The 26,375-nt window shown below is 50.9% G+C and overlaps 12 protein-coding genes across 12 annotated transcripts; 6 read left to right on the top strand and 6 right to left on the bottom strand.

Moving 5' to 3' along the window:
* Window positions 1-350: 350 nt before the first annotated feature.
* Window positions 351-1,521, top strand: BKA58DRAFT_126051 (uncharacterized protein). Its single transcript, XM_046164284.1, has one exon. It carries the CDS (start codon window positions 485-487, stop codon window positions 1,397-1,399), a length of 915 nt encoding a protein of 304 aa, XP_046027646.1. The 5' UTR covers window positions 351-484; the 3' UTR covers window positions 1,400-1,521.
* A 1,970-nt stretch (window positions 1,522-3,491) lies between these two features.
* On the top strand, window positions 3,492-5,697 carry BKA58DRAFT_357131 (Cupredoxin). Its single transcript, XM_046168678.1, has 3 exons — window positions 3,492-3,964; window positions 4,012-4,208; window positions 4,258-5,697. Exons 1-3 carry the CDS (start codon window positions 3,534-3,536, stop codon window positions 5,517-5,519), a joined length of 1,890 nt encoding a protein of 629 aa, XP_046027645.1. The 5' UTR covers window positions 3,492-3,533; the 3' UTR covers window positions 5,520-5,697.
* Window positions 5,698-6,091: 394 nt separating this feature from the next.
* BKA58DRAFT_310873 (3-oxoacyl-reductase) lies at window positions 6,092-6,931 on the top strand (the record flags this gene model as incomplete). Its single annotated transcript, XM_046167311.1, has 1 exon — window positions 6,092-6,931. One exon carries the CDS (start codon window positions 6,092-6,094, stop codon window positions 6,929-6,931), a length of 840 nt encoding a protein of 279 aa, XP_046027644.1.
* Window positions 6,932-8,715: 1,784 nt separating this feature from the next.
* BKA58DRAFT_437637 (uncharacterized protein) lies at window positions 8,716-10,036 on the top strand (the record flags this gene model as incomplete). Its single annotated transcript, XM_046173505.1, has 2 exons — window positions 8,716-8,762; window positions 8,812-10,036. 2 exons carry the CDS (start codon window positions 8,716-8,718, stop codon window positions 10,034-10,036), a joined length of 1,272 nt encoding a protein of 423 aa, XP_046027643.1.
* A 354-nt stretch (window positions 10,037-10,390) lies between these two features.
* On the bottom strand, window positions 10,391-10,893 carry BKA58DRAFT_125994 (uncharacterized protein). The gene has a single exon (XM_046164283.1). The coding sequence runs from the start codon at window positions 10,758-10,760 to the stop codon at window positions 10,413-10,415; it is 348 nt and encodes a 115-aa protein (XP_046027642.1). The 5' UTR covers window positions 10,761-10,893; the 3' UTR covers window positions 10,391-10,412.
* Window positions 10,894-11,052: 159 nt separating this feature from the next.
* Window positions 11,053-12,674, bottom strand: BKA58DRAFT_399846 (STE/STE20 protein kinase; the record flags this gene model as incomplete). Its single annotated transcript, XM_046171566.1, has 7 exons — window positions 11,053-11,421; window positions 11,480-11,502; window positions 11,623-11,788; window positions 11,879-11,901; window positions 12,149-12,432; window positions 12,485-12,611; window positions 12,653-12,674. The coding sequence occupies 7 exons, from the start codon at window positions 12,672-12,674 to the stop codon at window positions 11,053-11,055; spliced, it is 1,014 nt and encodes a 337-aa protein (XP_046027641.1).
* Window positions 12,675-14,029: 1,355 nt separating this feature from the next.
* On the top strand, window positions 14,030-15,141 carry BKA58DRAFT_380246 (uncharacterized protein). The gene is made up of 3 exons (XM_046169888.1): window positions 14,030-14,481; window positions 14,558-14,730; window positions 14,784-15,141. Exons 1-3 carry the CDS (start codon window positions 14,175-14,177, stop codon window positions 14,874-14,876), a joined length of 573 nt encoding a protein of 190 aa, XP_046027640.1. The 5' UTR covers window positions 14,030-14,174; the 3' UTR covers window positions 14,877-15,141.
* A 704-nt stretch (window positions 15,142-15,845) lies between these two features.
* On the top strand, window positions 15,846-16,805 carry BKA58DRAFT_399844 (uncharacterized protein; the record flags this gene model as incomplete). Its single annotated transcript, XM_046171565.1, has 3 exons — window positions 15,846-16,500; window positions 16,549-16,630; window positions 16,700-16,805. 3 exons carry the CDS (start codon window positions 15,846-15,848, stop codon window positions 16,803-16,805), a joined length of 843 nt encoding a protein of 280 aa, XP_046027639.1.
* Window positions 16,806-17,581: 776 nt separating this feature from the next.
* On the bottom strand, window positions 17,582-19,266 carry BKA58DRAFT_399843 (uncharacterized protein; the record flags this gene model as incomplete). The annotated part of the gene is made up of 2 exons (XM_046171564.1): window positions 17,582-19,023; window positions 19,194-19,266. The coding sequence occupies 2 exons, from the start codon at window positions 19,264-19,266 to the stop codon at window positions 17,582-17,584; spliced, it is 1,515 nt and encodes a 504-aa protein (XP_046027638.1).
* Window positions 19,267-19,755: 489 nt separating this feature from the next.
* Window positions 19,756-20,559, bottom strand: BKA58DRAFT_437632 (uncharacterized protein; the record flags this gene model as incomplete). The annotated part of the gene is made up of 1 exon (XM_046173504.1): window positions 19,756-20,559. One exon carries the CDS (start codon window positions 20,557-20,559, stop codon window positions 19,756-19,758), a length of 804 nt encoding a protein of 267 aa, XP_046027637.1.
* Window positions 20,560-22,235: 1,676 nt separating this feature from the next.
* BKA58DRAFT_125951 (uncharacterized protein) lies at window positions 22,236-24,300 on the bottom strand. The gene has a single exon (XM_046164282.1). It carries the CDS (start codon window positions 24,162-24,164, stop codon window positions 22,701-22,703), a length of 1,464 nt encoding a protein of 487 aa, XP_046027636.1. The 5' UTR covers window positions 24,165-24,300; the 3' UTR covers window positions 22,236-22,700.
* BKA58DRAFT_125950 (glycoside hydrolase superfamily) lies at window positions 24,301-26,330 on the bottom strand. Its single transcript, XM_046164281.1, has 2 exons — window positions 26,124-26,330; window positions 24,301-26,073 (listed from the first exon to the last, which is right to left on the bottom strand). Exon 2 carries the CDS (start codon window positions 26,061-26,063, stop codon window positions 24,438-24,440), a length of 1,626 nt encoding a protein of 541 aa, XP_046027635.1. The 5' UTR covers window positions 26,064-26,073; window positions 26,124-26,330; the 3' UTR covers window positions 24,301-24,437.
* Between the last annotated feature and the right edge of the window lie 45 nt (window positions 26,331-26,375).

The following is a 26,375-nucleotide window of genomic DNA, read 5'->3' as shown; positions in this document are numbered from 1 at the left end:
GCGATACCCCGAAAGGCCCGCGATCAACGACCACGGCTATCACCACGTCTGCAAGGCATTGCTTGCTCGCTCGCTCGCTCTGAACTTGACCGTACCTATCTCACATCCCCAAATTCATCACTCGCTCGCATATCTAAGACAGGATATGAGCTTATGAGTATAGCTACCAGACGCCCTGATAAGGAATCAAAAGGTTTACTACGGCAACCCTTTTGAGGAACGCTCGCCGTAATGCTAAAGTGCATTCGCAGTCCGTATCGAAGTCTTTCTTCGTAAGTTCATACAATGTGGCAGTATTGTATCGGCCTGCAGCATCTGGAGATTTTGATTGGGGCAGCGCTGGCACATCGGTGACACAGGAATCGCTGGCTTCCCAATCTGGAAGACAAACGCAGTAGCGTTGTTATGATCACCAACCCAACTCAGCTCCCACAGGGTTGTCTGGAAAACTCAGCAACGCCACACTCTCCTTCCCAAGACCCAAATGCTCGCCGCAACCTTTGACCCGAACGAGATGGCGCGCGAGCTATTAGAAACAGAGCATAAAACTAGCGCAGAGTTCGAGAGACTTCTTGAAGAGGAGAGGCAGGCAATTGCCGATCACCAGCTCGCTTTGAATTTCTCCAGCTTGAGCATCGACGACCCGGAATATGTACACAGCTCGACCTACGCTACAACCTTGTCAAATGATCGCTCCCTTGAAACCGATGAGCAGTGGGCACGTGCGAAGGAGCTCTACGCAGAGATACACGCATATGAAATCGCTCCGCAAACGTCACTCAAGCCTAGTAAGACCAGCGATCACGATGGAGAAGGAAACGGCGGCGACACAGAACCAGACCAGAAAGAGCATTTCACTCCGTGTGAGGCGTGTCTCGACAAGACATCGACCAAAGACACTCTGACTCTCGAGTGTGAGCCCGTGCCTCATAGTTATTGCCCAAACTGCGTCCGCGATCATTTCACCATGGCTCTCAATGACGTTTCGATCTTCCCTCCCAAATGCTGCAAGGTTCCAATACCTCAAGAGGTCTGTGGTACCATGCTTCCACAAGGGTACGTCAGAAATCTTGACGTCCAAGTAGAGGAGCTTGCTACACCCAATCCGACGTACTGTGCCAACATCGATTGCACCGCCTTCATCCGCATCAAAGATATCAGTGCCGATGTAGACACCTGTGTGGACTGCAACGAGACAACCTGTATGCAGTGCAAACACCGCGCACACGATGGACTGTGTCCGAGTGACCCACACGTACAGCTCCTCATGGACGCAGCGAAGCGAGCAAAGTGGCAGCAATGTGAGAAATGTAGGAACATGGACGAGCTTTCCCAGGGTCGTTTCCACATGAGCTGCCGCTGTGGTCATGAATTTTGCCATCTCTGTGGTGTACCTTGAAAGACATGCAAATGTCCAGAGTGGGATGAAGATTTCCGTACTCGCCCTGTTACCCAGCCAGTACCCGCTGAGCATGACCACGATTGTCAACGGGTGAACGGCGGGGATTGTGAGGATTGCGGTGCTGACTGGCTACGGTTCGTAATGCACTGCAGCGAGTGCGGTGTCACGAGTTGCTGGAATTGTATTGACAATCTCCATTAGAGGCATTCGATGACTGAAGAGAAGTTCCAGAGTACAGGTTCAGCCATGTGAAGAGAATGGCTTTGAGTCCTGGCAAGAAGATTGTGTAGGCCCAGGTTGTATGTAAATCGAAGACGGGAGTCGAGACCCGAGACTTGTACAGGAGATCGAAGAACAATATTTAACAGACTGCGGAATTAGCTGCACCTGTCTCCTTAGTAATGCAAACCCTATCATCAACTTTTGTCGCCTTCTGAGTTCGGTAGGATGTACCCGAGGACCGCTGGCGATGTGGCGGTAGAAGCCTCGAGCCTGGCCAAGTAATGTTCTTTTGCCAAATAACAACTCAGGCATGAGTCGTATGATATCTTACGCTGTCAAGAACGAGCTACAGAACGTCACTTGTCAGTTTTTCTTTGCCGTATTGCTGTCTTTGAGAGCGTGGTTGTAGTTGCGATGTTTGTGGTGGCAGACAACAGCATGGCATGATTATACCCTGAAAGATGAGAAAGAAAGACATTCAGCATCTGACTACACAGTTTCCGCACGTCGACACCACATCGCCAGTAATGACTGCCAGCCCACAGTTGGAGTTAGACGTGGTCGTGACCTCGGGAGGGATCGGCGCCAGGCCCCTTTTTAGCCGGATGCCATGCGCAGGTGTCAGCGCTAACCAGTGCTTATCCCGACGCCTCAACACCACTTTGCCAATGACCTCTGCTTCCACAGCACAGCCTTCTCTTCATCATCTCCACATAGCCAGGAGAACATGCGGTCGCCTGATTCATCTAAGCCACTGTTGCGAACGATTTCATGCGATTTCGGGAGCTTAGTATGTCCCAGTCTGTCTAAGTACACGGCACTCACGGCAGCGTGATACGAACCATCACAACAACAAAAGATTAGACTGCGAGTCCCGCATTCCGAAGTATTGATTTCTGGTAGTTGATTCAGGATAACGCTACATAGATACTACCTGTGGCCCCACAGTCTTCCAAGCTGATTCGCAAACAAGTGTGACAATGTCACCATCACGTCAGTCGCGTCAACGAAGTTTATCGTATAGCCTGGCGTCTTTCGGCACGTACCTGCATATCTTCCGGAAAACCTTAAATGCGTAAACGGTAACGGTATACATGCCATGCACGCTGCGACTGCAGATCTTTTCTCAGCGTTCATGACGCCAACCATTGAGTGGCTTACTTCATCTTCTTCTCCCGCCTCAACGCTCGAACAACGCCAGGGGGGAACCCGGGCTGGGCTCAAAAGCAACGCTGAGCTCTCATGATCTTCGATTTATGCTGCTTACATGATCCACAACTGGCAGCCTTACAGCTCGTTACTTCTTGCGCCTCGCCTCGGTTCGGTTGTTTCGACCGTATTCAGATTCACGGTCTATACTTTTTCCCGCCACATAGCTCGCTTCATCGTATTGCCAGCCCCACGGTCAAACATGGGACATTGGTATTTGGCATAGTGTCCATGGAACTCCATATAACATGGCCTTCACCATACCTTCAAATGCAGTGTCTTGCTTCTCAACACAGTCATTCCTTCTTTGCGCAGTCAATCCTCTTGTGGTCGCCCGTGGACAATCATACGACCTACTGTCGTTGCTACAACTATGGTAGCATACGCTCCCTACTTTGCCGCTACGGCTTCACTGTCGTCTGCTCTCCAGGCAGTCACCCCCTCCGAGTTCAGCGCCGCGCCCATCTGTCAAGTCCTCACAGCTACAGTCACTGAATACGCCACAGCACGGCCCACGACAAACTCTCATGGACATGGTGGGCCATACTACAATCCTTACAACGATGTACCTCTCCCTTTCGAGTGGCCAGGCAAACCATCACATGGAGAGATTTACCCCCCTCCTCAGCCCTCGACACCCTATGAATATGGCGGGCCCGCCAAACATGAATACGAAGAGCCGTGTTGGGTTCCCAAAGGTATGGGTCATCTGGAGGGCTCACTTCTAAATGTAGAACAGTGTGGCAACTCACAATGGGGCCTGATCGACTCGCCCCATCTCCCAGCGAATGGACTTCCGGATGGCAATTTCGATGGCGCATACAGATATGAACCGGCAAGGGCATCATATACACTTCCCTTCCACCCGACAGCATCTGGCCATCCATACAATTATGCGAACGCCACAGTGTCTACCTCTTTCGGACCGACTGCTACCGGGATCCTCGACCCCATCGCTACTGCAGCCTCCAAACCAAAAGCTGATCTTCTTTGCCCGTCCATGCCTGACACCGGCGTTACGAGAACATATGATCTCCACGTAGCTTATCAAACGATTGCTCCAGATGGTGTTACAAGAAATGGACTCACGGTCAATGGTCAATTCCCTGGTCCGCTGATCGAGGCCAACTGGTATGAATTATCTCACACCACTGTAATGCTTCTACTGACCGTATCAGGGGTGATTGGATCCTGTGGAGAGTTACAAATGATTTGACTGATGAAGGTACTACCCTTCATGCCCATGGCCTTTTCCAGACAGAAAGTACCTGGTATGACGGTGTACCTGCGGTCAGCCAATGCCCGATCACTCCAAACGGCGGTTACTATGAGATGCTTTTTCGGGCCGACCGCTACGGGACGTCTTGGTATCACAGTAAGTTGTTGAGGACTACACTGAGGTATGCAAAAGCTAATCTCCGTAGGCCATTACAGTGCCCAATACTCTGGTGGCGCTCACGGCCCCATGGTCATACATGGGCCGAAACACGAGGATTACGATATTGACATCGGCCCCATCATTCTCGAAGATTGGTTTCATGCCGACTACTATTCCCTTGTTGAAGGCACTATGAACGGCCAATTCCCGCCCTCCAACAACAACCTTATCAACGGAAGAATGAACTACCCATGTGCCAATACGACACTACCTTGCACACCTAATGCAGGTATCTCCAAGTTCAAATTCCAGTCAGGAAAGAAGCATCTACTACGCCTCATCAATACGGGCGCTGAAGGCAATCAGAAGTTTAGCATTGATGGACACAAACTGAAAGTTATCGCCGTAGACTACATCCCGGTCGAGCCATACATGACCAACGTTGTCACGCTTGCCGTCGGTCAACGCACTGATGTTGTAGTTGAAGCTATCGGCAAGCCTACCGATACTTTCTGGATGCGATCGCAGCTTGCTCAAGGCTTTCGTTGTACACTCACCGACGGCATCTCACCTAATGCTCTTGCGGCAGTATATTACGAGAATGCCAGTACCGACGCTATTCCTCAGTCTACTTCCGATGTCACCAAGGAACAACTTGAGCAATGCAAAAACGACCCCATCACCCAGGGTATTCCGCTGTGTAAGGTCCCACTGGAAGAGCCTGACCATGTCGAACGTGTGGACTTTGACTTCCGCTCCAATGGCACCAACTTCATCTGGTATCTCAACAACAGCACCTACCACGGCAACTACAACAAGCCGACCCTACTGAAAGCAAAGCGTAATGAGACGGACTTCAACCCCGAATGGAACGTGTACCAATTCCCCGGTGCGAAGCACGTCCGCATCCACATGGTCAACCACGGTCTCATTGGTGGCCACCCCATGCATCTCCACGGTCATGACTACCACATCCTAGCTGAAGGATTCGGCGAGTGGGATGGTGTCGTGACGAATCCCGAGAACACGCTGCGTCGCGATGTCCATCAGATGCAGAATGCACGAAACACCACCGGCACTGTCGAGCCTTCGTACTTGGTACTGCAATTCGTACAAGACAATCCAGGCGCATGGCCACTTCATTGCCACTTGGCCTGGCACGTTAGTGGTGGACTCTTCATGCAGATCTTGGAGAGACCAGAGGAAATCCAGAAGCAGACATTTGGGGATGAGCAATTTCAACTTTGCGACACTTGGGATGCTTACACTTCCAAGGTGGTACTGAATCAGATTGATTCGGGTTTGTAAATAGACTACCATGTATATAGGGCCCAGTATGGCGAGTACAGTATTTACCCATGACATTCCCCCATGTTTGTATCACGTGATTTCACACCTCTCAGTCTGATCGAAGTCGTATAATAAGGCCATATGAATCGAACGATGATCATGTCTGGGTCCAAGCCGCTGGGTTGGTTCGCATCCCTTCCGCGCCTTGCGCAGTGTCATGCGTCTTGAATGCGCGCAATTCCAACATTGTTGGTGAACATCTTTCTCGGGAAGCCGACATGCCGAGCTCCAAACATCACGGAAGATACGATCTTGCATTGGTCCTGAACTTTTCGAAAGTACTATGATTTTCCTCTCTTGCCGATCGACAAATTTCCGAGAATAGGTCTGCAGTAGCAACCGGCTGTAGACGTTAGGGGAGATGAGCTCGGGATATTCGCGCGGAAAAATCTGGTCATGACGTCATGGTTGCGCGAACTCGTTGCAGCCCGCCTGTTAATTAAAGTAAATTAGAGACACCGACGATAGCAGAAGCTCCGTGCTCACGACATATACGCTCCATCTTAATCTGCTATCACGGGCCAATGACAATGACCGCAGCTCCTCAACATCTTAAAGTCCTGCTAACAGGTGGTGCCAGGGGTATCGGGCGCGGGCTGTTCAGACAACTCCTAACTTCTGGACACGACGTCGTCATTCTGGATTCCAATAAGGAAGAGCTGGACCATGTCAGGACTCGAGCTGAAGAATGGTCAAATGGGCGAAAGCAAAGCTGGTCCGCGCTTGAGTGTGATCTTAGCAAGCGAACGGAGTTGAAGACTGCTGTCGACGAGGTCAAGCGGAAATTTGGTGGCAAGCTCGATGTTTTGATCAACAATGCTTTCCCGACAGACCTCTCGATATCGGAAGATCGCAGTATGGAAGCCGAAGGAGAAGACATTGAAAAAGAGTGGGATTTGAAGGTTGCGATCGGCCTCACTGCACCGTTCATACTCAGCCGCCTGTGCGTTCCGCTCCTCGCTGCTGGAAATTCTACTCCAACATCACCTGGTACCATCATCAACATGTCATCGACGCGCGCATACCAGTCAGAATCTGATCACGAAGCGTATTCATCTATTAAAGCTGGACTGTTGGGGTTGACCCAGTCCATGTCAGTATCGCTAGGCCATCGTCATAAGATCAGGGTCAACGCGATCATCCCTGGATGGATTCACGTCGCCAACGAAAGTAGAGCTGGAGATGAAGGTCAAACTAAGTGGGAGGAGGGTCTTTCAAAGGCCGACGTCGACTGGCATCCTGCTGGCAGAGTAGGTAAAGTGGAGGACATTGCAAAGGCGGTGGAGTACCTTATTGGCAACGAGTTTGTCACTGGTCAGGAGATAGTTGTAGACGGTGGTGTTGGGAGAAAGATGGTCTACCCTGAGTAGGCATATGAGAACGTATCATGTCCAACCTTTTCGTCAGCTCGGCATGGCGCGCCGTGCGTACGGTTTGCGCATCACTTTTAGAGCCTGGTATTCCCAGCCATCCACAGCGCGGCGTCGATACTCCACCTACGGTACCGCTGTCAACCGACAAGGCTTCTTAGAGCCTGGAACAAGCTCACGGCTTTTGGATAGTCTAAGTGGCGCATGATAGGCAAGCGCATCTAATAGCAGATCAAATTTCTGTTATCAAGGCCGTTGAGTCTTGTAATCTAGCAATGCAGTGTTCCCGCAAAGAAATGGATTACAGTGCTTGTTTGGGGTATGCAAGGAGCGGCGCGTTGTCACACTATATTGAACTTTAATACACATTGAATGCTTTTTAGCCAGACCCAACAGTCGCTCATGATAGTGCTACTAGCTCTACGCCAGTAACTTTGAGTCTCGTCGTTTCATCTTCTCCAGTCTCGCATTGTTTTCGGCCTCTTCCTCAACACAAACCCCATCCATATCCTCGCCCCACAGACGTAGTACAACATCCTTCCTCCAGTCGCACTTTCTCCGAGTGATTGCTTGCCTTGTCGTGTTATGTACTTTGTCGCATGCCGCCATGGCCTGTTCCAGTCCTTCTCTGCTTTTTTCGTTCAGCCAATTTTCGAGTTCAGCAATGTTGGGTATCTGCTTCTTGAACCTTCGGTGACAGAGGTCTTTAGCGGTATACTTGATTAAAGGGTTTGTGGGACGGAAGCGATGTATCAGTATGTGGAGCTCGTTAACGCTGAGAAGTCGAGATGATACGACCGCGCAAAGGGCGCTGAGAAGAGGTGCAGAGTGGGTGTAGTGTATGCCGGGTGCCTAACACGCTTGGTATGTTAGTATGTCGTTACGAAAACTACCGGATACAAGGTCAACGCGATCAAGTCCAAGAAGCTTAGATGTGATGAACACGTCAAGCAAGCGTTTGATACTTCTTTCATCGGCGTGACCACGCATGCGAAATTGCATGATTTGGGGCGTGATCTGAACGACATCGTTGGAGCAAAGAGTGCAGGAATCGTGTCATCCGGAGTAAGTTCTGCTGGCGCTACCTACCGAGCGGGCACGCGTCCGACACGCGCGACAACTCTTTCACTTCGACACTCTTTCGCGAACTCCAGTCGTCATTGAACAGTCAGTCGTTCATCATGCGCAACTACTCATTGATTTCATACGCGTTCCACAAGAGTCTTCTGCCGTCTGATTGAACATGACGTTTTACTACGAGCCGCACGTTGCCACAAATACATTTACACAAAATCAAGCAACGAGTCCTTTTGATCATTGACCAGTTGCAATCCAGAAAGAGTTATACGAATTCACAGAAACGTTTTAATAGCCGCCATAGCTTTCTCTGAATGCGTAAGAAAGCGGCGATAAAATGCCACAGCATCACGACTAGAGAAAGCCCGTCAGGAGCATGAGACAGGCACGAGCAGTCTAACCAGGTCGATTTCTATGTCTTTCTACGTTTATCATTAGCGTGTCAGCTCATACTGCTCTTTCTCCACTCAGTTCGGCTCTCACGCGTTGTGCGACCGACCTGCGCGCGGGTCCTTGCCTAATCACGTGCACTGGTTCCCGTCCGTTTGCATGTAAATAATCCGCGCCTCCAGCTCGCTGCCTAAAACTACTGAAGTCGTCACCAGATACTCCTTCTGCGTGAGCACAGGTCTTTTGTTCTCTTACCCCGACAGACGTAAGATCAAGTCGAGCCGCTCAGTCTGCGCCGCATCATTATCTTATTTGCGATGGCAACTACAGACATCGCAAGCAGTCGCCTAATTGATGAACTGTCGTAAGTTCTGTTCGCCATTGCAGATATCATGTGCTAACCCCAGGTCTAGTGGGCCGTCTCCAGCTGTCCAAGGCCAGTCCATGTCCAAGTCTGCACGTACTCGTCGTAATAGGGCTGCTAAGAAGTTGGCACTCCTCAAGGACGTAAACAACACCGTTCCCTCTACTGAACAGGCTGGTCTCCCCGAGTCTGCTGATACTACGAAGAACGTCATGCCGTATCAAGGTGAAGACTTGATCGTTGAAACTATTAGCATCGCCGGCACTGACGCCTCTGTGACCGCCTCTTTGCCCAAAGAGCCACTTCCTATCAAGACAAATCTTCAGCCTGCTTCCTATCCTGGATCTGATCCCAAGCCGATTGCGCCATCGTTCTCTTCCGCTTCTGAGGTAGCTGATGTCCCGCCCCAGCCAGAGACTCTATCAAAGCAGTCAGGTCAATCGTCGTCCTCCCCCGTCATAGACCAACCTATCGATAATCTGCTCGAGATGATACGAGCGCAGCGTCAAGCTCTTCTCCAAGGTCCTCGCATCATCATTCGCGTTGGAGATACATCCGTTGAGGGCATATCCAAGCGTGCTGCGATGGCTGCTTCTTCTGTTCTTCACAAGCACTTCACTGCCAACCCTCGATCACTTGAGTACGTTTTCTCACGCGGTCAGATACACCCTGGCGCAGTCCGCCTTCTACTCATCGGCTGGATGCAGGAGACGTGCGACGAGTTTGAGGCTTACGCTGTCCCAGCTCAGATGACCTTCGGTGAAGACGTTGCTCTCCTCCGCGCCGCTCGCCTGTTGGGCATGGAGCGCTACTGCAGCCATATCCTTGCTGGCTATATCGAATACCTCAAGACCCAGCTTCCTAGCTACGAAGAGATCATCGCCGTCGAACAGAACGCCACGTCTGACAAAGATCCACTCTGGACCGCGATGGTCAACCACCTTTGCCACGAACGCCACGAACGCCTTATTCCCGACCCAGAGGACTTCGCGGCGTTCTTGGAGAAGCACACCCTTCTAAGGAAGGCTATGGAGTCCGCTGATATCTTCTTTCGTGGACTTGCGAGGAGGCAGGCTGAGGGCCGCGAGAAAGAGCGAGAGAAAGAGCGCCGCCAGCGTTGGGAGCAGAACCAGGCTGAGCAGCACGAGCGCATTGCGAAAGAGCGACTTGCTGCTGATTCTCTGAAGAAGAAGATGGATGAAAAGGGTTCAGGCCTGATGACCGTCACTGTGGAGGAGGCGGAGCTGCTTCGAGGGCGCACTCGCGCCCGCTAGAAGCCCGCCGGACACAGCCTCTGGCTTTACCTCGGATTTACAGACAGTATCTGCTCACTAGCTGTATGGTGGCGCGTAGAACAGACCAATAACATCTACCCAGGCCACCAGGACATGTAAGCGGTGAAGAAAACTATGCGCGGCCACTCAGGTGTTCCAGCACGTTTCTTCTTCCTGCTCTCACTCAGGGTATTGATTAACGGATACGTGGAAGTGAAACTAAAGGAACATTGGGATGCACGGAAAATGCAGATGTGTATTCATCAAAATCAGCTTCTCATCCCCCCTCTCATGTCTCTACTGCTGTATTGGACGCGCTTGTTGACATGTAACATTGTTTCTACCGTCTCCCCACCCATCATTCTTTGCCAAGCCCTCAGAACTCATCAGCCCAATCGCTTGGTTCCTCCTTCCAACCATCACTGCCTTCCTCGCTCTCCTTATATCCTTCCCACCAGCTCGCTACAGTCACTGGCGGCTCACACTCCTTGCACCTAGCCTTGATATATATCACACTATCCTTGCCGACCAACCCAGCATAGTGTCCGTGTGGTAAGACATCAAGCTTGTTGTTGCAGTCATCCTCTGCGCAGATGATCGTGTGAACGTCCATCGAAGAAGATGAGTGTGAGTGAGGTGATGAAGTGGCGATCCCACCCGCAGCTCTGATGCCATGTTGGGGATGGCGTCGAACGATCTCGGGGCTGTTTGGTGGGTAAGACATAGTGTTTCTAGCTTTCGAAGTGCTTGTATCTCTTGAAGAAGCTGGCTGGTGGTGTTGTGGTGAGCGAGCGAAGAAAAGAACTCAGGAGGGGAGGTACTTATGATGTTGTTGATTGCCTAGTAAGGACAATTATGATTGTGTGGAGAGAAGGAGCAAGCCCGGACGGCGCTTTGTGTTGAGTGAAGTAGACTATGGTACAGTAAAAGTGTTATACATACCCTAGGGCCCCGTTGCCGTACAACAAACAAAGTGCAAATGCCGCGGCTATGCATGAGAAGTCACCGGTTATGCCTCATTCGTCTATCCACCATTCGTCTTCCAACAAGTCTCTCGCACTTGGTCTGTCCCTCCAGTCCAGCTTCATCATCTTGCGGATAAATTTGTTGTCCTTTTTTGATGATGTCGTCTCCGGGATGGTTTCAAATATTCCTTGCTGCGCTGGCATGTTGTATTCCTTGAAAGCCGGTATGATATCAGCAGACTCTGCATCAGCAACCTCAACAATCTTTTCTGGAAACGGCCCGAACCAGTGCAACTGTCGTAGCATAACATCTAAGGGGAGGTTTGGTCTGTCGTCCTCAATCCTTGGGCCCTCGGGTATGCATGGGTTGATGTAAGAGCCATAGATCATATGCGCAAACTTTGCATAGAGATCGTCAGCCTACAAACATCCAACACGATTGAGACGAGAACATGAAAAACGAGATGTAGGGTCTTACCAGTAGTCCAAACGCCCAGATATCTGAAACTGTGTTTCAGGGCAGTTGCAAAATGATTTCTGGGCTTGACCATGTTGGTGCGCCACAAAAGGCTCCAGAAGTGGGCCCTTCACTGGTTACAAGAGAGCAATTTCCCATATCACCCAGTTTGACTTCGTTGAACCGATTGTCGCCTTCCTGCATGTTGACGTAGACGTTGTCCGGTTTGAGATCTTCGAATATGATCAGCTCCAATATGTAGTTGTCGCGAAATTGCTGCTCGAGTACCCTTGTTCGCCGCGCTTTATACCTTGCGGCTAGAACAAATTCCTATCTCCACCGTAGATTAGACTGATGACCTAGTGAGCTGACGGTCAGCGTGTGCTCTATGACGATTTCCAGCCGAATCTCAATACATACCACGGTACCAGACGACCATATCTCTGTTGCGGTGTTCCAGCGCATCTCTAGAAGAACTTCTGAGCTAGACCACACAAGCACTCCTACATGCTTTCCAGACAGAGCCCGATCTCAGTCGACTGTACAACAGTCGCCCAGGTCACCAAGCTGAACATCAGCGAAGCAGTTGGAGCCCTGCTGAAAGTTGGAGAGTATGTTGTTGATTTTGACGTCTTGTCATCCCGTCAGACCAGTTCGCTGCCTTTAAACGCTTAAAATGCGTATACGTACCTGAGTGCACGTAACCTTTCTCGTGCAAATTATTCAGACCGAGCAACAATCTCCGAGTGACATATTTCAGCTCCTCTCGGCTTAACTTTCTTTCAATCGATGCTGCTAGGACATCACTATCGAGATGCCGCAAGGCAATAAGCGGAGGCATGGTAGGTGGCCCATCTATGTCGTCGACCAATGGTCTAATATGGGGACAATGCTGGAACATTTTGAGCGCGTCACGTTCTACTTGCACCGTTTGATGTCCGCCTTTGATCACAACTCTTCTTTGTCCTTGATCCCTTGTATTAGTTGTCAGTAGCTAAGGCATAGTAAGTGGTTTCCTGGTCTCACTTCGCAAACCAAAGTGTCGATTGGACTTGCTTGGTGATCGTGTAGCTGCCTATTTGGCCCTTGAGAACCTGACCCGCGCGGAGTAAAAACGACATCAAAGCCGTAACTCCGTCGTCGCGCTGTTCAGCTGCAACGACGCAGGCATACAAGGTAATTTAAATTACACACAATGACTCGACGCGACGAGCATGGGTGTAAACGCCAGTCGGAGCAGCGAAGATGACTGCGAGAAAGCATTCGGGTGCGGCGCGGAGTGAGACACTCGCCAAGACGCTATCTACCAAGGTAGGTAAAGCCTCCCGAGGTCGGTCGGCGTGTCGGCGCAAAGCTCTGAGAGCTCCTACACCAGCACCATGACTACCAGAAACTATAGACTTGCGGCGACCGCGCTACGCGCGCAATTGCTCTCACAGACTTACGGCTTCCCATACCGAGGACCTGGCTCAAGGGCTTAGCGGCGAGGCGTTTTGGACATTCTGGAGCCTAGGCCCGTCTTTGCCAAGCCGATATATAGTTCTGGCTGGAGAGTATGCATGTGAGTCAGATTCCGACCTACATAAACCCAGAAGCACGACAGAGAGTTCATTTTCTCAACGAGCAATAGCGATATCTGGATCAGGGTGCATGATTACATGGATGTTTGACTACAGCAAGCTTACCCAGGTAAGGGTGGTCCCGTACCACGTTCCATAGATTCCTCGTCATTGTGAAATCAATATATCGCCTGAAGTTGGTGGTCAGGCATGCTTTGAGATAGCTGATAGTGACAGCAGCGTGTCAGAGCTGAGGTTGCAACAGGGTCTGGCATGGTGTCAGACTTCAAACAGCCATGGATGATTTCAGGTAGTCAACATCACAGCTCTCAATATCTGGCTATCACAAGACTGTATAGAGAGAGCTTCCAAGAACTGAAACGCCTAACAAAGAGCGAGAAGCGAGAGGCAAGCATGAAGCTCCCCATATTCTGGTACACCTCGGATGAGCTCCGATTCGCCCACTACCTGTTCACGCCAGGCCGCTGTATGCGCTACATGCCCAAAGTAACTAGTCAATCCCCTCTTTGCGACAGCGTTACACGCATGCTAGGTACAAGGGCAGGGGGCTATCATCGCTGCCTTCTTCTGAGGTTAAATTCGGGTTTGAAGTCCGTCACCATTCACCGTTTCAAACCCCCTAAAATGGTTCTGTCACCGAGTCGATCTATCACGATGCGAACAGTGTAACGCGAAGCTATGAACGCAGACATTATGATAGGCTTTGGACATCATGTCATTGGTATTGGAACACCGATCCCGAATACCCTCAAACGCAGTACAGTCAGAGTCACTGCCTGAAACTCACCCTACCGCCTGGAAGAAGACGACCCCGTAAGCACTGATGTGCTGACCTGCGTATAAACAATCAATTCCTGCACAGATATGAAGCTTACTTCAACTTCAGCGCAGACACGAGGCACACCTGGAGGTCGGCCACCAACTATCCAGCATCTAGGCCATGAGCAGAGTGCAGTGTGAGACCAGAATGCCTACCTGCCTCGAAAATTCAGGCTTGCATTGCGTCTTCAAAGACAGAGTCTCTTGCTCATATTGTTCTATATAAGACGCTACCAGCTCTAGACAAATCTTGCACCAGCATCAACAGCATCACCAAGCACTCGAAGCCCAACAGTTATCAATCTTAGTTGTTCAGCATGATCTCCTCCATACTCCTCAGTCTTTGCACCCTGGCCTTACTTCCAGTGGCCTTTGCAGCTCCAGCTCCAGCTCCTGAGCCCCTTTCTGCCGCTAATGCCGCGATTCATTGGATACCAATCGACTTCAATGGCAAAACACTCTATCTCAATAGTGCAGTAGTAGTCGTGTCTGTCAACCCCGGTGAGGTGGCAACACGAGCTCTGCTCACTGGCTCTCCCGACTCTGACACCTGTGATGGCACCACTCTCGACCCCCATCCTGCTCCTTTCGCCAACACCGCAGACTGCGCTGTGATTCGTGATTGTAAGCCTCCAAGAATCTGACCTAATTGCTCTAGAGTAGTTGTGGGCACCTGAGCGACTGACTGACCATTCTCCAGACACCCGCGGCCTGAACACCTACTACGGCGTATGGGACAACACTCCCGATACCCACGGCGTCTTGTACTACGGCACCTGTGTCTTCGAAGCAGGCACCCGGAACGTCCAGACAACCTGGATTGGGTCTTCGAATATCGCGGACATCACCGAGCTTGCTCTCAACAAGTGGCAGGTACGTTCCAGCTCTCCCGATCATGTGTCAAGTTTCTCTGCTGATGAACAAAGTCTGGTGGCGTCGTTGCCTCTCAGGGACAGACGGAGTGCGACAACTCTGGCATCGGGAAGTCGACTGTTAGATGGACTATCAAGCATTCTTGAGTTGTCTCTACCTAGTTGGTAAAGGACGAGGTGTTGTCATCCGGCCGGTTGGGGTGATTCCATAAGCTTAGCTTAGCCGAAGGTGAATACCTAGGTAAGTAAGAATGAGGCGTAGTGTTGTTTTGGTTCCGAGCATGTAGTCGGTTTCTGTAGAAGCAGAGAGCTATAAAATTTTCTAGCTCGTCTATGAGTGCGCTGTCATAATTGTGCTGCACTGTCTCCAGGCTGTCGCATATGCTCGCCTAGTTCTTTTGAAGCCTCTGGAGTTAGCCTCTGGGTCAAATCAACTTTAGAATATTCCACCCGTGGGCAGACGCCTCAGAGCTTCTCGCGCTGTGCATCGTCGATCTCTTCTCGCGAGCATGGCTGAAGCTTGGTGATAAGGTGTCATTAGGTCATTAGTTACTAAGTTTACCGTATCCTTCATAGAGTGCTCGACGGAGCTGGTCCAGGGCTCTTCCCCGACTTGGCATTGACGAGCGGCTGCTGTGGAAGAGCGACAGGAAGACCAAACGCGAAGAGGCCGCATGTTGTTCATTATCGGGCATCTGCAACGTCGAAACAGCGCCAGCTTACAGCGAAGCTCTCGCAAATTGCGCGGTGGACCTGCCTGAGCTCCTCGATCGTATCGTCAGTACGCCCTCAAGTTGTGTGAGGTGGCTCCCGAGGTCGTGTCAAGTCAATTTGCGACAAGCAGGCCTACCTCGCTCACCAGTCGGTCGAGGAAAGATGCGAGCTACAGGCCTTGCGTGCCAGGGCGAGATGCACTATACTCTGTTTGTCCAGTCACTTGAGCGAGGCTTACCGTCTGAGGTTCAGCCCCGCCCGGCTAAAGTAGAACCCGTTCTCCACTAGTTCTCTAGCATCCTTTGCATCATTGCGACACGTTACATTCTCCCTCCATTGCGCTCCTCGCAGTTGTTGCTGAACCCCAGATTCTCCACCCGGCCTTGATTCCTTGTTGTCACCATGGTGTCTACGCGCTCGCATCCGCAAGGCGACTTCCCCGCCACGGAATCATCACCCATCAAGAAGACGCCGAGATCACGAACCTCGACCGCGTCCCCAGCGCCCACCTCCCCAGACCTCAACTCCTCACCCCCGCCAAAGTCGCTTGCCAGGCGCGCGATTTCCAACGCCAAAGCCGAAATTAGCCCTCCCTCTCCATCCGAAATCAATGAGCCGACGTGGTGCCACACTGCATCCAACCTCACGATAGTCTGGCTCACGGTCTCGATGCCGCTTGTGCTATGGGACACGCTATATGTTCTTCTGCGCCCGCATACTATGGCCGGCGGTGCGCTTCAATGGCCCATCTGGAAGCCGTATGAGATTTATGCCTCAATCGATCACGTATACGGATGGCCCGGATGGGAAAATCATGATGGGTTTGGCGGCGCGCAAGCCATGCTGAATGCTGTGGAGCTTGTGCTATACGGACTGTACGCCATGATCATATACAACCACGGTGTACCTACGACTGCAGGTACTGGCTTGCAGCTCAGCGAGGGCGTGGGCAAATTCCTCTCTGGCGGCAGGAAGGTACGCGGCAAGAATGGCAACCGCGCGCTCGTCATCGGCTTCGCTGCAGCAGTCATGACAGTCAGTAAGACAGTACTCTACTGTACGTACACATGCGACACACGCGCAACACGCAGGCTAACAATGGCAGACTTCAATGAGTATTTCTCCGGCTTCGCAAATGTGCGCCACAACGACTGGGCAACGCTCCTGGTCTTCTACCTTGTCATGAAGTAAGCTGAGTTCCTGCATCCGTTTGCGCCTCGTATTAGAAGAGACATGAGAGCTGACTGAGTCCGCAGTGGTCTCTGGGTCATTTTCCCCGCATACATGACTGTCGTCTTCGGTACCGATATCCTACAGGCACTCGACATCGCCGCCGATCCTTCACCTAAGAAGCGCTATTAGCTTGAGTTTCGAAAACGCGTTCTACACATACTAATGTCTTATACATTGATCGCTGGGAGGTTTCAACAACCCCCGGCCCTTCCGTTAGGAGCCTTTCGCATTCTTGCGGCGTTTACGGAAGCGACGACATGCCGTGCGAATCAATCGCCGGAGCCATGCGAAAAGGCTACCGCGCGCATGTCCAGCGTCGGTAGCATCGCCCAGCGCAGCTGTTGACGGCTTCATGGAGCCTTTGATTAGCGGATGGTACAAATAAAGTTATCCCATCTAGGGCTGGTGCTCCTCACCATGATCGATACCCCACTGACGTCACGCCTTAAGCCAAAGAGGACGGAGCTTGAATCCCAATCGTCAGGTGGCAGGCTCGCTGATATTCGCTGCGCATCGGCGGTTAGATTGTCGAGCATGTACGGCGCTTGTACTCGATCGGGCGCGGCATCCATTACGCGATGTTTTACTGATAATGTGTCGCGACCTTCAAAGTGGGTTGTACGAGTGAAGAGTTGGACGTCGAAGAGGCAAACGAAAGTGTATTGCGGTTCCGCTCGCTAGTGGTCGCAGTCACTGTCTGTTTGCGATATACTTCTGTCAAGCGCTTCAGAGAAGTTTCAGTTTCATTGTTACTTTACAATATTACTAGCTTTCAATTATGCTAAGCATTGAACTAGTAGCCTCATCGTTATTCATTGCTGTCGTTCATATTCCGGTTCAGAACCAAATCCTCCATCGCATCGATGCAAAGTCTACACAATCATCTCGAAGCTTTTCGACGACCTCTACATCACATTGCATCCGATCCCCATTCCACAAGTCCTGCTCTCCTTCTTTCTCTTCGGCCTGCCCTCTGCTTCCAAGTCCTCAATCGTCTGAGTACCTCGTGCGCCCTCCTCACTGACTACCCTGCGTCTTTCATCCAGGTCTGCCATGCTCACTGCTTTAGCGAATGGTCCATCATCAGTCTCCACAACCGCCTTCTTCCTCTCGAGCTCGTCTCTGCCAGGTGTGCTAAAGACGGAACGTTTGCTAGTGACCGTTCCTCCGGAGACATATGAACTCTCAGATGGCGAGACGTGCCATGCTACATTGCCGGTCGCTTCTGACACAGACTTCCGAGGCGATGATTCCATGGCCTGCTGTGGAGGGGCCAGATGCATGCGTGCACGAATGTCCTCTTCTCGCAGTGGCTGCTGCATGACCAAGGCGTCGTTTGCTGGGTGATCTGACGTTGTAGCGTAGCCCGTCTGAGAACCAGGCATTGCCATCTCCGGTTGTGCAGCCCTTGCGAGCGCCCGTTCGCGCATCTTGCGACGTTCAGTCCGGGTGTAGAACGCCATGAGCTTGTCTTCTGGCCCAACATACACCTGGGGATGGTCCGTGTTGAAAGCCCCAGAGCCGTAGGATGGTTGATCGTCGAACGAGTCGAAGAACTCGAGCTTTGGCGCCGGAGCTGTGGGCGTTGCAGTAGGGGTGGCATGATGAAAGCTTGATTTAGATCTTGATTTGGAAGAACGCGTAGACTTTGGGAAGGGCGTCGGAGTTCCGAGTGGGAGATAGGCTGAGCGTTTTTGGGAGTTTGTCATTGGGGTGGGCGTGTCTGGGCAGTCGGTATATGTGTCGCTATCGATGTAATCACCAGTCTGGGTCTCTTCATCTTGCGGGCCTGCGGCTGTCATGTCGTGTTGGTCACGCGATGTCGACTCGCGATGCGAAGACAACTCGGTCGGTGTGCTGTACGGACGTTTTTTCGGACTTGTTGACCTGGAACCGCGCTTTACTGGGGACCGCCTTGTCATCATTCCGCCGCCTCTCTTAATGGTGACATTGGCAGTGATGTTTGCGGGAGAGCTCCCAACGTTACCGTTCCCTGCTGTTGTGGTGTAGTTGGCGAAGTCCGTCTCTTCATGACCAGAACCATGCACGTATGCTCGCTGGTAGCCATCACTCTTTGGTCGCACATTTGCATTCGCTGATGTACCTTGTGTATCAACAATCGGCGATCCAGTAGTCGCAGAATCCTGTCGCGAAGCCTCATTCAAGCTCGATGGCGGCGACGGCGAGATAGCGCGAATCGTAGAGCGCGCCGTTGATGGACGTGTAGGGCTCGGCGCTCCAGGCGTAGTCGCGCGCGGGCGAAAGTGTGTTGACATTTTCGCAATTGACGGTCGTGATGTTGACTGCGAAGATGCGGGCGTTGCTAGGAGAATGTGGTGGGACCGAACTGAATGGCAATGCAGGGCAAAGCCGATCAACGAGTTTTAGGCTAGAGCGCACGTGGGATGAAAACACAAACGTAAAACTCGCCCAAGGAGCGCAGGAAAGGTGAGAGGGAATGAGTGACGCGCTGTGCGGTGTTTGCAAAGTGCCGTTGGCAGCCTATAGGTAGCTTACCTTCACTTCCTGTCGTCGGACTACTGCACTGGCTGCCCTCGCTACCACTTTGCTGATATTTGTTGGTAGGCATACCAAGGAATAATCAAAGATCTTGCAAATGAAAGTTGTTTGGAGGTTTTGGCGATGGCGTTTTGTTGCCGTTACACAATACGTCATTGTGTAAACTTTACGCCATATGTGCCGAACCAATGCTGCCTGACGCGCAGTTTACTTCGGCCCTTCGGTGGGTTTCGACCGCATAGAATATCATGACTTTTGGGCTGCGCCCGAGCGGCTCGCTATCTGTTCTGAGCTGGTATACTTTGCTATGTTCGACTTCTTCAATTCTAATTCTCGTGTTTGGTAGGAGTATTTGACAGCCGCAATCTTCACTGAATCAGTACGAACATGCATCAAATATTCATAGCCAGGTTTGTCAAAACTACTAGTACCTTCCCTCTCTTTCTCCTTTGCCCGAAGTCAAATTCCATTCCTTATGGCCTCTAAGGCTATCGTCCAATAGCCCGTCTTCTTCACAACCAAACTACATAAACCACCCCTACCCCTCCACTTCGGCCCCCTACTTCTTAGCATTCATGATCATCGGATGCTTAGCCCCCACCTCCTCCTCTTCAGAATCTTCAGCATCATCTGAACTATCATTTTCTTCACTCTCCGATTCGTCGTCGCCATTTTCGTCGCTTTCCTTCTCGTCATCGCTGTCATCCTCTTTCTCATCATCGCCTGAATCATCGGGAGCATCTTCCTCATCGCTATCTTCATCTGTGTCAATGTCTGCAGAGTTGGCGAGACTGATCTTCCTTGAGGTACCGCCATCGTCTTCGTCATTACTACTTTCGTCATAGTATCCCTCAACGGACGCCAAGACATGCGCATGATGAGTCTGGACAAGCGGTGCCTCTACAGCGCTGGCCGTAATGTGACTTTCTCCCTTACTGCAAGGTGCTGCTGCTCCGTACACTCTTGGCTCTTCGTGTACTTCGATGCCCTTAGCACTACCAACCTGGGTAGGTACCGGGTATACCACGGTCTCTCTCCATACCTTAGTATCTTGAACTTGCTTTCCGTACCCTTTACTGCCATCTTCTTTGAGTAAGTGCGCCTGGCGATCTTGGCAGTGCTTCGACGCCTCTTGACCCTCGAGCTTTTCGAGCGTCAGCGCAGCTTTATCAGTCCATTTGCTGACGCTACGAAGTGCGGCAATACCGATCTTGATGTTTCGCTTGTCCTTGAGGTTGATGCCGCTGTCGGTCTTCTTTGAAGTCGGAGGATCGGGGACCTTGGAGGTGGAAGTCTTGCTTGCGTGTTGTAGAACGGCGGTAAGTTTGGGGCGAAGCTGCAGTTTCTGTGATGGGAGATGCATCTTGATGGATTTTGTGCTACCAAAACTTTGATGAATATGATAGGCTGTAAGTCACAAGCGCCAGGCTTAGGAAGTAGTATTGTGATGGTTGTTGTTAGTATAGTCGAGGCTGTCTCTTATGTTGTATCTTTACGATGTGCGAGAATTGCCAGTTATATATACCTCGCTGTATGATAGATCTGGATCACCTCTTCAAAATTCATATTGTTGTTATTGAAGCTGACACCTGTGATACTAGATTGCATTCAATACCTAGCTTTGAACGCAAGGACCGCACACCCACTGTTTGGGAACCGTCTATCGCTTCTTAAACAGTTGATTGACTACAGAATTACCCATGTGTTAGACATTGAATGTTTCGATAATTTTATCGGGCCGGCATGGGGAAAATGCCACTGCTGAAGCGATATGCTGCTGAAGTAGTATCAGGTCCGCGCTTCTATTATCGTGGACCAATGTACTTGCCAGAAGCATGATAGGCTTTAACTATGTCGAGTTGCACACCCTTTTCGCTCCTCTGACTTCGGCTCGATCTCCTTTCTCTCCTGACGCTTTTTCCATTAGTCAGCTTATGCTCTATATCTGCTCATCCTGCTCTTACCAGAGGGGGATTCAGCCCTCCGGGAGCTTTGAGCCTATCTTTTTGCTCTTCGCTATGCTGCAGCGAAGACTTGTGCGTTTCTTCCAAGCAAGGCTCAATATTGATTTTAGGATGCGACGTCCCAGCGTTATTCGAAGCGGCCTTGGACATGATGTTGCTTGACCCAGAATCGCGGAAAAGAAATCGAAAAGTGTAGGTGTGTGTGTGTGTATATGTGTGAAGGGTGAAGGAGCAGTACCTGCTTAGACATTTTTATAGCTGTGAACAGTCATGCCCTTCATGACACACCCGCATTATGGCTCATACGATTTACGCACGTGAGGCTTTCAGACCATAAATGACTCCAATCTAGTGACTGCGAGACCTTTGACTCACTGCGCAAGACTTACATCGTCGTATCTGACAAGATCCATGGCTGACAAAGATACATCAAGGCGCTTAGATGAGATCGGCTCCATCAAATGCGCAGCATGCTACGCATGGTAGTAGTGCAAAATTACCACCTTTGTTTATGACTTCATCTCATCAGAATACGAATATCTTTTAGTGCTTTCTCTCGGTCCAGGTTTGACCAGAGCTAAGTATTGGTGGTCAATGAACAGTTTGGCTTGCACATCACAATAATCCATTTTGAGCAAACTGTTCTGTTCAACCATCTATCTCATTTATTCTATTCCATAAACGCATACGCAAGCAACAATTGCGCGAGGCTGCACGACTGACCTAAATCCTTGCAAAATACGCCTATGAAATGTCTACCACTTGCACCAGGCAGGTAAACCGAACCAGCGCTTGATCAATCGACATTCAAAACAAAAGACTGTCTACATGCGCCACGTTTGACTCAATAAGCGACACGCCCCATGTTCAAAACTTCACTTCTTGGTAGTATGACCATGATGCAGATGAGCAGGCTTACCTGTGGCCTTCTTCCTCTTGCTCTTTTCGACTGCTAGCCTGTGCTTCTCCTGGTTCTCTTCCTTTGTAGGTCTCTTCTCGACTGGCTCAAATCATCCTGTCTCAATTTGCTGTCTGTTGCCGGCTTCTAAGACATTGTTTCTGTTCTGCTTGATCCATTCGTAACTCACCATCCTATTGAACATCGTTGATGATGAATCTCGCGTTGATTTGATGTGCTAATTGATGTGAAGACGGTTGTGAACAGCCGCAGCAGATCGGGGTAGAGATGTGTTGTTTGACTTCGAATTGGTAATTGGAATTTGTTGAAAGAACCTGAAATTCTGTTTCTTTGGAATCGTGTGCGGGTGTGATTTCGTTGAAGGATGATGACGCGCACTGTCTTGAAATGAAAAACTGGATTTGGGGTATATATAGAAGGCGAATTTGCAGCTTTGGTGATGTGTTGAATATGTCGGCGTGATTCTATGCATCTATGATTGATATCCGTAATTCAAGGGATGGCGCAGCTAGTACGATGGCATAAACTGCAGTCTCCTGCCTGCGACCACTCCAGGACCAAACTCTGCGCATCTCTACTGGGCGCTATTGTCATCGAGCGCGACTGTGAATCGAATACTGATCACATCAACACACAACAACACCATTCCCGATCACCTCTCCCGGCTTCCCCATTGAATTCCATATCCGGGTATACACCGAGTATCTGCTCCCTGTACTCTTCTACTTCTCTTGAAGGATCTTTACCCAGGCTGTTCGTCGATATCGACTTCTGGTATATCGAAGAGCTGTCTGCCGTCAAACGGCTACCTCGAGCTTTTGCGCGCTCTCTCGCATCACCGCGTTGTCGACGTTGGATCTCAAGATCTTTGTATGAGCCCCAAGGAGGTGGTCTGGGGCCGTTTTGGATGTCGATTGATGAGTGGAACGAGGGCGTGGCGTTTATGAGGTCGCCGACTGAGTGAGGGTAAGCGCTACGGAGCGGCGAGATTAAGGGTGGTGAAGCTGAATTGAAAGATGGCAGCTGCCCAAACTTGTATTTCAAGTTCGCATCCTTGGGTAGAGTTCGCCACAGCGCTCGCATGTCGCCGTCAATGTCATCCCAGTGGCCGCGAGGTTCGTATGGGTCAGCAGCCGTGAGCTCTCGTGTATGGCTGCCAAAGACACGATGCTTTCGCGCACTGATGCTTGACTCACCAAGGAAGTCGTCATGTAACGGCTCACCTGCCATGGGTGATGAAAACGCCCTCTCCGTTACAGCCCTTTGACTTGATAGGTCTGGAGTGATGTCTATCGGTAGATCTGGCAACGGCCGACGTGGGATGAGGTAGTGGTTCTTCTTGCATATCGGTGACGCCTGAGTATCGGGGGTATTGAGCTCGTTTGCTCCTTGGAAGTATTCTGGATGAGCCCGCTCGTCTGATGTTCGGTAAATGTCTGCGCTCCGCGTGTCAATTTCTTGTTGTTCGCCTATCACCGAAGCCGTCCCGAGCGGAAGTGGTGGCAGCGGACGCTGATGCGTACCCAAAAGATCATCGCATCGCTCAATTGGCTTGTGCGAGCCGGTTTGATCAAATTCGTTGTTGGAAGAAGTCGATTGTTGCATCCGTGGATGTGATGATGGCAGGTCACACACCGTCACCTCAGATGAAGCTAACGAGTGGCTTCCGCGTGGAGTGACAGCCCGTGTAATGTGATTTGGTGTATTTCCCGATCTTGTACGCTCTGGCAATGGCTTTCGATTGGGAAGAAATGTTTGTCTTTTGCTATACTGTCCCGTTCTGCGTAATGTTGCTGATTCGACATACTGCGCAGGACTGCCTGTCACAGCCTGGGTGAGATTGTTGTTTTGATCGTAATCTTCAGTTTCAACAGACTTTGTGTCGATGAAAACCTGCAATACAGGTGTCGTTGATGTTCGAAGAGGTCTTGGAATAAGGTTGTCCGGGCTTGACGGTCGTGAAGAGGCTTCGGTGACGCAATAAGCTTGATAAGGCCGCCTGGGGGTTGTGTCATGTAGTAAAAGCAGCGCCTCGCCAGGCCCTTCGTCAGGTGTTCCAAGGGGTATGCAATGGGTGTGATCCATGGGTTTGGCGTTTTCTAGAAATTGAGGGATTGCGCGAGATCAAGTTAGGGGGGTGGCAGAGGGGATGTGGTAAATTCATTGAGAAAGTGATACTGTACGCCCAGCATACATTGCTTGAATATTTGTCTCTGTCGTTTTTGTAGACGTTCCACTGACGAAGGTCGCGAATCCGAATGTTGACTGTAACGTCATCATCCCGAGCACGTACCTCGTGACTGAGGCAGCAACAGCAAACGGTCGTGACCGAGAGCCACATCGTCCGTGCAGAAACCCTTAGATTCCTAGCGCAGAGAAACAGTCGTGCGCACCTTTCCTCAGGCCTTGCTCGAAAAGCCAAGTGAAGCCACCTCTGTATCCACTCTCTCTAATTCGCTTGAGGACCCACAACTCGAACATGCCAATCTTGTCGCCTTTTATTTCTCCACACTCAAAGAAGGCGAGAGCGTCTTGATACCCAACGTGCCAGCCATGTTCGTACTTTTCGTGCTCATAGTGACCGTTGGGATCCACTCCATTCCAGTAAGACACGTGCCGTTGGATAGCCTCATGCATCCGCCCGTCCTTTTCGTGTCTGGCTTTCTCAACTACCTCTCGCCTATCATCAGCGGACATTGTTGTATACTGGGGTGGCACAATGCTCCCGTCTTCCGTTTTAGCTTTGAAGCCCCACTCGCCACCCGGCATCCAATCCATTTTCCAGGTCCAGAAGAAACTACCGCCAGCTCGCTGCTGATACCGCCTACTCTGCGCCTGACCAAACTGTTGCACGAGCTCTTCCTTGGGGACCCCGCCGCCCTTGGCCCAAGAGTCTTCGGTCATGACGCAGGAGTACTCGCCAACAATGACTTGTACTGCACCACGGTCATGGACGGAGCCTTCTTTACCGTCGAGCTGTCCAAGCTTGGTGCCGGCCTCTTCGGTGATTTGTTGTGGTGTCTTTGCTTTGTCTTCATCTGTGAAAGCCCAGTAATAGTGCGTATCAATCACCACTGGGCACTGCGGGTGCGAGTATATGGTATTCTTCTGCAAAGTCCAGTCGACTGCCTTCTCCAGGTGCCAGCCGTCGGAGATGATGATAGGAATCCCGGGATCGATAGCAGAGACAGCGGCTATACATTCGTCGTACCACTCGTACATGCGTTCTGATTCCCACTCAGCCTCGTTGACGAGCTGGAGACCGGCAATCTCAGCTCCAGCCTTTGTGTCTTCAGCAATGAATTGACAGCAGTGAACGCCCAGCGCGCGGTTGGTACGGCTGGTCCAGAGTTCAGCACGCCCACTGTTGGTACCGGAGTGTTCTTGTGCGTTTCCACCTCCTGGCAATGCATGTAGATCAATGAGAACACCAATAGAGCGTGCACGCAGGCGTTGGATCAAGGTGCGGATACTGTTCCATGCTCCAGTGTATATTTCTGCATACGGCTCGAAAGGTGTGCCCTGAGTGAAAACAGCTCCGGGGAGGTCGTAGTAACCGATGGGCAGGCGGACGGTAGTGCATTTGGCTACATTAGCAAGCCATCCGATGGCATTATCGGTTACGATGTTGGCCCAATGCTCTTCGAACTTTTGTTTCGTTTCAGCCATGCCAATCTTGTCGACCCAGGCCTGGACTGCTGCAAGCTCGCTTGATCCCTCAGAACCTTCAGGAAATCGAGAACCTTGAAGCCATCGTTCAATGACGTAGACCGAGCCGAGGTTAGTGCCGTGATGGTAGCGGTAGCGAAGGATATCTAAGGTTGTCGGATCGCTGATTCCATGTTGCTGCCCTTGCTGATGCGCTGGAGGAAAGTGGTGTTGATGTTGTGCTTCAGCAGTTCCATCAAAACTTGAGTTGCAAGGCTCGTCGCGTTGAGTTCGGCTTTTGAGTTCGGCTTTGGCTTTTTGAAGGAAGCCCTTCATCGTGGATATGCTGATCGGGTTAGTACACTAGTGAGCGGATGCCTCAGTTGGGTAACGAACAAACTGTTGATAGATGGTTGGATCGAGTGTCAAGGCACAAGTGAGTCTCTAGACTTGGAGTGATTCCGTTGTAGGGTTATTGAAGTTTGAAAGTCGAGTGTATAAAGGGTTGGCTGTGCTGGTGAGTAGGTGTGGCTGAGCCATCATGGTGGAGCAATGGAGCCGCGTAGCCGTGCATTTGCTTCTATTTTGATGACGTAAGGCAAGGAATGGAGACCCGTAGGCAAGTGCGGCCGGCATGCACGTAGGTGC

Source organism: Alternaria rosae, assembly GCF_020736505.1.
Source record: "Alternaria rosae strain MPI-PUGE-AT-0040 chromosome Unknown BKA58scaffold_3, whole genome shotgun sequence".
NCBI classification, from domain to species: Eukaryota; Fungi; Ascomycota; class Dothideomycetes; order Pleosporales; family Pleosporaceae; genus Alternaria; species Alternaria rosae.
The sequence above is the reverse complement of the archived record's forward strand: the minus strand, read 5'-3'. Positions and strand labels throughout refer to the sequence as shown.

What these genes read in the sequence shown, in the direction of transcription:
- BKA58DRAFT_126051 (XM_046164284.1), top strand. Translation starts at nt 485, where the DNA reads ATGCTCGCCGCAACCTTTGACCCGAACGAGATGGCGCGCGAGCTATTA.
- BKA58DRAFT_357131 (XM_046168678.1), top strand. Translation starts at nt 3,534, where the DNA reads ATGGGTCATCTGGAGGGCTCACTTCTAAATGTAGAACAGTGTGGCAAC. An exon ending in CCGCTGATCGAGGCCAACTG is followed by an intron (nt 3,965 to 4,011) that starts GTATGAATTATC and finishes TGACCGTATCAG; the next exon opens with GGGTGATTGGATCCTGTGGA. An exon ending in CGGGACGTCTTGGTATCACA is followed by an intron (nt 4,209 to 4,257) that starts GTAAGTTGTTGA and finishes TAATCTCCGTAG; the next exon opens with GCCATTACAGTGCCCAATAC.
- BKA58DRAFT_125994 (XM_046164283.1), bottom strand. Translation starts at nt 10,760, where the DNA reads ATGTCTTACCCACCAAACAGCCCCGAGATCGTTCGACGCCATCCCCAA.
- BKA58DRAFT_380246 (XM_046169888.1), top strand. Translation starts at nt 14,175, where the DNA reads ATGATCTCCTCCATACTCCTCAGTCTTTGCACCCTGGCCTTACTTCCA. An exon ending in CTGCGCTGTGATTCGTGATT is followed by an intron (nt 14,482 to 14,557) that starts GTAAGCCTCCAA and finishes ACCATTCTCCAG; the next exon opens with ACACCCGCGGCCTGAACACC. An exon ending in TTGCTCTCAACAAGTGGCAG is followed by an intron (nt 14,731 to 14,783) that starts GTACGTTCCAGC and finishes TGATGAACAAAG; the next exon opens with TCTGGTGGCGTCGTTGCCTC.
- BKA58DRAFT_125951 (XM_046164282.1), bottom strand. Translation starts at nt 24,164, where the DNA reads ATGGATCACACCCATTGCATACCCCTTGGAACACCTGACGAAGGGCCT.
- BKA58DRAFT_125950 (XM_046164281.1), bottom strand. Translation starts at nt 26,063, where the DNA reads ATGAAGGGCTTCCTTCAAAAAGCCAAAGCCGAACTCAAAAGCCGAACT.